At 48.2% G+C, this 8,573-nt stretch overlaps 1 protein-coding gene across 1 annotated transcript in view; it reads left to right on the forward strand.

The window, feature by feature from the left end:
* Positions 1-8,573, forward strand: part of FGGY (FGGY carbohydrate kinase domain containing) — a gene marked incomplete at its 3' end in the record, with an annotated part of 112,940 nt that overhangs the window by 42,235 nt on the left and 62,132 nt on the right. The window contains exon 7 of the mRNA XM_018557882.1: positions 1,339-1,454. Within this exon, the coding sequence (XP_018413384.1) occupies positions 1,339-1,454 (116 nt within the window). The remainder of the gene's footprint in view (positions 1-1,338; positions 1,455-8,573) is intronic.

The following is an 8,573-nucleotide window of genomic DNA, read 5'->3' on the forward strand; positions in this document are numbered from 1 at the left end:
GGAGGGTGCAGCTGCCTCCGCCTGAATCCTAAAAATAAAAACATTAAACACACATTATTACCTTTTATCTGCAGACTTTGTTCCTGCGCTTCTTTCTATGTCAGTCTCCAGTCATAAAAAATGTATAAGGTGAACGTGCCGCACCGTCTGTCCGTCTGCCGCTCCCGTTATGTATAGTCTGGTGAACACGCAACAGCGCAACAGTGAACAGCGCAGACATTCACTTCATACATTCACCGTCTACGTATCTATATTGATACATATCACATCACTGTATACATTCACCGTCTACATATCATAGTGATACATATCACATCCCTGTATACATTCACCGTCTACATATCTATAGTGATACATATCACATCACTGTATACATTCACCGTCTACGTATCTATAGTGATACATATATCGCTGTATACATTCACCGTCTACATATCTATAGTGATACATATCACATCACTGTATACATTCACCGTCTACGTGTCTATAGTGATACATATCCTATCGCTGTATACATTCACTGTCTACATATCTATAGTGATACATATATCGCTGTATACATTCACCGTCTACATATCTATAGTGATACATATCCTATCGCTGTATACATTCACTGTCTACATATCTATAGTGATACATATATCGCTGTATACATTCACCCTCTACATATCATAGTGATACATATATCGCTGTATACATTCACCCTCTACATATCATAGTGATACATATATCGCTGTATACATTCACAAGGGATCGCCCCTGGAAAAGCACCTTGTCCCCGTACCGATAGCCAGGCGGCGGCTAATGACTTGTCTCCCTGCTTCCTGATTGGCTGGGAAGCCGGCTTCATGATGTTTGGTCGTGAAGCTGGCTTCCCAGTCAATCCGCATTGAGCCGGCCAAACAGCATGTAGCTGGCTTCCCAAGCAATCAGGAAGCAGGACAACAAGTCATTAGCCGCCACCTGGCTTCCTGATTGGCGGGGAAGCTGGCTTCCCAGCCAATCAGCATCTATTCGGCCAAACAGCATAGAACCGGCTTCCTGGCCAATCAGGAAGCCGGGTGGTGCTTAATGAAACGCCACCCTGCTTCCTGATTGTCCTGGAAGCCGGCTCCATGCTAGCAGAAGTACCAGTATCGGTACTCAGGATCGACGAGTAGCGAAGTATAAATAGCGGTACTCGATACCTAAAAAATCGGTCTCATGGCATCCCTACAAAAGGGTTCACCTGACCGCGGTGAAAATAAAGGATATCAGCCTGAATTGGTCGGTGTTCAGAATAGTAGCAGGTATGTAGTATGTCACCGTGGGTAAAATATTTGACTTTTCTCCCGGCAGGTCTTTGTGCACTCTGGTCTGTAAATGGACTTACGCCCCCGATGGTGGGTGGCATGACAGTTTCTGGACGGAGATTGGATTGGGGGATCTTCTAGAGCAAAACTATGGCAAGATCGGTAAGTCGGCACAATGGAGAGTGTTCCAGCATTGTCGCCCCGTCACATGCACTTCTCATGGAGACTACAACTGACCATTCCAAAACATACCACAGAGATGGGTCACCGTTGCCACCACTGGGGATGCTCTACCTGGTCCGAATCTGAGCACTTCCCCCTGGAGGAAGCTCCTTCCACTGCCGCCCAATCGTCTGCAGCCGGGAAATTCCCCTCCTGCAGCTGAATGTAAGCAAAGGGGCGGGATACTGTAACATCATTGACCTTATATGGCCACTTGGCTATATTTGGTCATTGACCTAATATGGTCATGTGGCCATATATGGTCAATGATGGGACCACAAGCATCCTGTCCCTTTGCTTATGTGCAACTACAGAGCAGGGATGCACCGATACCGTTTTTTTGGTATTGATTATGAGTACCGATATTTTTACTCGCTGATACCGGAAGTCCCATCAATGACTCACCGCCCGGCTTCCTGATTAGCCGGGAAGGCGGGTAATGACTCACAGTTTGGCTTCCTGATCCGCTAGTTTCCTGACCAGTCATTACACGCCGCCCGGCTTCCTGATCAGCCAGGAATCCAGCTCCATGCTCCCTCATCACCAGGTGACTATGCAAGCATAGAGCCTGCTTTCTGCCCAATCGGGAAGTCGTGGGGCGGGTAATGATTCGCCGCCCAGCTTCCTGATTGGCAGGGAAGCCGGCTCCATGCTCCCTCGTTACCAGATGACGAAGCATGAAGCCGGCTTTCTAGCCAATCGGGACTCCCTGCCCGGCTTTCTGATTGGCCGGTTTACCAATCAGGAAGCCGGGCTTACCAATAAGGAAGCTGGCTCCATGCTCCCTGGTGACAAGGGTGTATGGAGCCGGCTTCCCGGCCAATCAGGAAGCCGGGTGACGTGTAATAACTCGCCGCCCGCCTTCCTGATTACCAGAAGTTGTGATATCGGGAGAAGTATAGAGAGCATTTGGGTGACTATGAGTACTCGCCCAAATACTCAGTATCGGCACCGATACCAATACCAGTATCGGTATTGGATGAATCCCCAGCAGCCACCACATCTAAGGACCGGTAACCTGCAATATATTACATTTATGTTCTTAGGTTTACATACACTTTAAAGGAGAACTATGGGGTTAAGGCTTTGCCCCATAGTTCTCCTTAGGGTAACGGGAGGACACAAACTAGCGTCCTCCCGTCACCCTAGGCTCAGTATATAGGGAGCTATGAAGGGGGAACATTGTTTAGTTTCAGCCACAAGTGGGCCATTCTGCGGCGTACGGAGATTGTGTTTACACTGATTGGTGTCGTGTTTTTATAATCTGGAGCGAGAAACGGCAACGGTGGCTGAACATCATCACAGAAACCCGAGCGCCCGCTAGTCTAAACAGCTGCCAGTCTCTGGGGTGGGACCGGCCTGAAGTTAATTATTTATGAAGTGTCAATTAGGGCAAATTATGTTGTTTTATGCCGCCTTTTTCAGGTAAATTTGGAACCTCCAGTGTTAGTTTATTTTCTTTTTTTCTTATATATAATATTAAAATGTTTTTTAAAGTGAACTCGTCAGGTCAGCTTAAGGGTGTAAACTACCATTACTAGTCCAGGCCGTATACTAGTAATATTACTTTATACAGCATAGTGGACCTGACATAGTCCCTTAACCCCTTCCCATCCCCAATCTCAATGTTAACATTCCCTTTCCCCATCCTGAAGATACGGAAATACTGTACATGCTTTCCCCTTTAAGAACCTGCTGATCCTCAATCCTTGCTGACGATCGTTGACCAATCAGAGTGGTTCCCAGTCATGTGACCACTGATCACATGCAGGCTAAAGGTCTCACTGACAAAAAAAACAACAACAACCCTCTTCAGCTTGCAGAGGAATCCTGACACCTTGAGGCTAGGTTCCCACCTGCACTACACCGCATGACACCCGGGACACGCCCCCCCCCCGGGGATCGCGCGGTCCTGCACAATGCAGGCAGCGATTTCCGCGCGGCCCCATTGATTTCAATCATTAAATTTCAATGGGGTGACATCCGCACGGCAATCGCAGAAAAAAGGCGCATGTACCTTTTTTTTTTTCTTCGATGCACGACGAGCGGCTGTGTTCGGAAGCACGGGTGGAATTGCGGCGGGAAACCACGCGATCTGTGGGGCGCGGCTATTAGAAAATAACGGCACCCACAGCGCGAACGGTTCACACTCCTGAATCGTGCACGATTGCCGCGTGGTGAGGTGTCTCCTAGGTGTGAACCTAGCCTTTGGCTGCATTGTTCATCTGCAGCGTCATCTGTTTAATAGTGCGATTGTCAGATACAGTTGCACTATTAAAAAAAATAAATGATAAATTAAATTTTAAAAAATAGAAAAAAAGGTTGATTTTGTTTGTTTACATTTGTATGCATTTGTTAGTCTATAGTCACACACAAGGGTGTCTCCATAGGACCCTGCAAGGGAAAGGAACCACACAGAGCTCACTAGCACACACAAGGGTGTCTCCATAGGACCTTGCAAGGGAAAGGAACCACACAGAGCTTACTAGCACAGACAAGGGTGTCTCCATAGGACCCTGCAAGGGAAAGGAACCACACAGAGGTTACTAGCACACACAAGGGTGTTTCCATAGGGCACTGCAAGGGAAAGGAACCAGACAGAGCTTACTAGCACAGACAAGTGTGGCTCCATAGGACCCTGTAAGGGAAAGGAACCACACAGAGCTCACTAGCACAGACAAAGGTGTCTCCATAGGACCCTGTAAGGGAAAGGAACCACACAGAGCTCACTAGCACAGACAAGGGTGGCTCCATAGGACCTTGCAAGGGAAAGGAGCCAGCTGATTCTGCAGGAAATTACAACTTTTAGACATCGAGGAGCCGCATCCATTGTAAGTGATTTTCATCAGCATTAGAAATAGATTAAAAAACCTTTTGACTTTAATGTCACTTTAAGTGTCTGGTATAATATGGTGGGTGCGGGGGGTGCACCCGGGTGACACCATTGGAGGGGTGACACCAAAAAAGACTGACAGTCATTTTGGTGCCACACCACTCTGAAGAGTCGGGCACTCGCTCAAGGGCCGTGAGCCCAACAGTCGCTTGAGAGAGGAGGGGCCCAGCGGCATTATCCCGCCGGGTGACGTCCCTTCCTCTCTCTGCCGGCGTCCAGCACCAAGATGGCCGCCGGCAGGCAACAGCGGTGCCTCGCGTGACGTCATCACGCGCATGCGCGATGACGTCACACGTGTACGCAACGACGTCGCGGCGGAGTGTCACCCCCGCCTCGGGGGGCGCCTCTGGATGGACCCCGTAGAATTCTTTGACCTTCTCCTTTATGATGACATTGTCTCTTTAAGTAGCAGTCCTGCTCCAAAAAGATACGCGATCTGCCTATGCGGCGTGAAATGCGTCGATGATGTGTCTCGTGCTGTGTTCCGGGGATATCTCAGATTATTGTTGATTAATTGCTATGTGATCCGACATTAAGCTCGCGGCGGCTGTACACACGGAGCTTTCCTAAACACTTTCTTCCCTGACAGGCGATGTGATCCGTAGAGCCGTCCCTATCTGATGTATAGACGGATCATCTTATACTGCAGCTATCCCCCAACGCTCTGACATTGTCCACACTGGAAACATTATATCCAGTGAGAAGATTCCACCATTGACTTGGTAAAAAGATCCGCCGCGTGGATGACTAATCTCCTTTGTAACCCCTTGCTGCCTGGGGGGGTGTTTATAATAATGAGCATCCCTTCGGCACCCCTGCATTAGAACGGCACCCAAATCTGCCTCTAGGAAAAATCCTTTCCTGACGCCAATCCATGGCAGCATACAATGGGGGCGGAGCCATACCCATTGTATGCTGCCATGTATTGGCGTCAGGAAAGGAAAATTACCGATAGGTAAGTATACAATTTTCCGCTTTCCTGACGCCAATCCATGGCAGCATACAATGGATATGGCTCCGCCCCCATTGTATGCTGCCATGTATTGGCGGCAGGAAAGGAAAATTACCGATAGGTAAGTAAACAATTTTCCGTTTTCTGGTTCGCAAACCTTTATCAAGGCTCCTCGTGGGCGGATCCTACTGACAAATTAATAACGCCATTGCAATAAAAAAATCCGAAAAAGGGAGTATAATGACTAGGGATGCACTGATACCAGTTTCTCGGTATCGAGTACCGATATTTATCGTTATAAGATTGCCACACGCCAAACACTTGCAGATGTGGCCAGAAAAGTGGGTGAGAGACTATACAGTGTATGGATTATAAGGTGGGAGTATAAAAAGCCCCAGCATTGGTATTAGTAATAGTAACCCTCAGCACGTGGCTACCATAATCCCCTCCTTCATTGGTGGTCAGAGGTAGTAATAACAACCCCCGGGATTGGCGTACATGGCTACCATAGTCTCCTTCATTGGTGGTCAGTGGCAGTAATAGTAACCCTCAGCACTGGTGTAAGTCGCCACCATATTCTCCTTCTTCATTGGTGATTATTGGCAGTAATAGTAACCCCCAGGACTGGTGTACATGGCCACCATAATCTCCTCCTTTACTGGTGGTCAGTGGTCGTAATGTTAAAACCCTCAGCATTGGTGGTCAGTGGCCACCATAATTCCTTCCTTCATTGCTGGTCAGTGGTAGTATTGTTAACCCCCCCCCCAGCATTGTTGGTCATTGGCAAGCTCCTCCTTTATAGGTGGTCAGTGGTAGTATTGTTAATCCCCCCCCCCAGCATTGGTGGTATTGTTACTCCCCCCCAGCACTGGAGGTCATTGGCAAGCTCCACCTTCATTGTTGGTCAGTGGTAGTAATGTTACTCCCCCCGGCACTGGTGGTCATTGCCAAGCTCCCACTTCATTGCTGGTTAGTTGTAGTAATGTGTTACTCCCCAACCCCTCCCAGCACTGGTGGTCAGTGGCAAGCTCAGGCTCTAACAATACTCCAGTCCTGGAATACTCCTCTTTGACCTTCTATTATATCCCGCACATCTCCACCATGGTGGAACGCCACAATCCACCTCCCGGGGATGCACATCAGTGTTCAGCAGGATGGAAGCACAAAATGAATCTCTTTCATACTTTCGGCTGGGTTCACACCTAGGCGTACGGAATATGCGCGTTTGCTGCGCGTTTCATAACGCGCGTTTCCGAGGGCTATCCGGCTGTCTACTAATGGATAAGCGCGAAAAATATGCCCCAAAGAAGCTCCTGTACTTCTTTGGGCGTAGGGCGTTTTACAGTGCGTTCCTACGCGCTATAAAATGCCCAGGTGGGAACCATGCCCATGTTGAATGTGATGTTTCTCCTTTCCCTACAGCTCTGCAGTTGAGTAAAGCTCAGAGGAAGGGGCGGTTGGATAGGTGTTAATAGTCTTCTATTGCTTTGGGGGGGGGCGCTGTTTTTGTTGTAGTGACAGATTCTCTTTAAAGCGTTGGCTCTATTTCGGCTTTGTGTAGGTTGCATTGGATTGACTCGACTTTATTTGAATATATTCCTGAATAGCCACTAAGGATATAAAACCACTTTGTGTGCACCAGGTTTTGTACACTCAGATATCACCTTGTACAAGTAGCAGTGACATCATTACTGTGCTGTACATAGCAGAGCTGTGGGAGGGACCCAGCAAGCTCCACCCACCACAGAAAACTAGAGGAGGGGGGCGGAGATGAGACCAGTCACCCTACACAAGGAGAGCAGCAGTGACCAGTCTTTATTACAGGAGGGGGCGGAGACAAGACCAGTTACCCTGCGCAAGGAGAGAGAGCAGCAGTGAGCGGTCTTTATTACAGGAGGGGGCGGAGACAAGACCAGTCACCCTGTGCAAGGAGAGAGAACAGCAGTGAGCGGTCTTTATTACAGGAAGCTCCAAGTCTGACACTGGATTACTGCACAGATCTGGAAGAAATACACAGAGCTCGCTAAGATTCAAGAAGAATAGACACGACTCCTGTATGAGGACAATATTTGTTGATCCCGGAGTTCAGATTTAATCTGTTGGCTTTTACAAGTTCATAAAAAAAACTTTAACTGTTAATAAAGAATTATCAGCTATCTATTTTATTGAGGGGAAGGTGTTTAGTAGTCCTGCCCTAGGGTGACAACGCTGCTCCTCCATAGATACAGTACGGTGAGCGTTGTCACCCTAGGACAGGAAGTGTGTTACTGGCAGGACCATCAGGTGAAAATAAAGGGAATGAAAGCCTTAAAAAGAAAACGAATGCGGCCACCACATTTAAAGGAGAATTATGAGGCGAGTGATTTTCACTCAGCCTCATAATCTGAGCCGACCTGTGACAATGAAACTGTCACAGGTCGGCTCAGTAGATCGGAAAGTGAGCGAACACATACCGTCGCTCGCTCACTTCTCTATCTATCCGTGCAGAGAGCCGGGTACAGCTGGCTCTGCCTCTAGATAGGCAGAGCCAGCTGTCACTCACGCAGCTGGGCGGAACCAGACATAATTGTTGGGATCCGTCCCGGCTGCGGCGTCTCAGTATATAAGGAGCAGCAGCACGCGGTATGCGGAGCCTAGGATGACGGGAGGACGCTAGTTTGTGTCCTCCCGTTACCCTGAGGAGAACTATGGGGAAAAGCCCTGACCCCATAGTTCTCCTTTAAGGACTGTTACGATGCAATATTTGACGTTTTTCTCCCTGGGTTCAGATGCGGCCCCTTTAAAAGAACATTATGGCAAAAGACGGAGGGGAGAAAAATGATATTCATGTCCATTTTTTTCCACCTCCCCGGGCCGCGGTGCTGCGTGAACTTTTATTGCCTCCCTCACAATGGCCCTCTCTGTCTCTTTGGCAGACAGGTTAGTGGGAACACAACTTCGGCCTTTTGTCTTTTTTGGCAAAGGTCTTTTTTTTTTTCGCAGCCGGGCCTGCCAAAAATTATTATATTAGTCATAAACCCTCCGCGTTCTGCATGACAGATAAAATGCGTTTTTATTTTAAATCTGTCGCAGCGCCGTAATAACCCCCCGCTGGGCCGCTCTCTTTTTTTTAACGTTCCTGTTAAACATTAGCGCAAGTTCACATCCTATGTTTACTTACAGAAAGTTCGACCGAGACTCGCATTGTTGTCTGCCGGGCGATTGTTGCGTCTAG

This window comes from Nanorana parkeri, unplaced genomic scaffold, assembly GCF_000935625.1.
Source record: "Nanorana parkeri isolate BGI_ZX_2015 unplaced genomic scaffold, ASM93562v1 scaffold309, whole genome shotgun sequence".
NCBI classification, from domain to species: Eukaryota; Metazoa; Chordata; class Amphibia; order Anura; family Dicroglossidae; genus Nanorana; species Nanorana parkeri.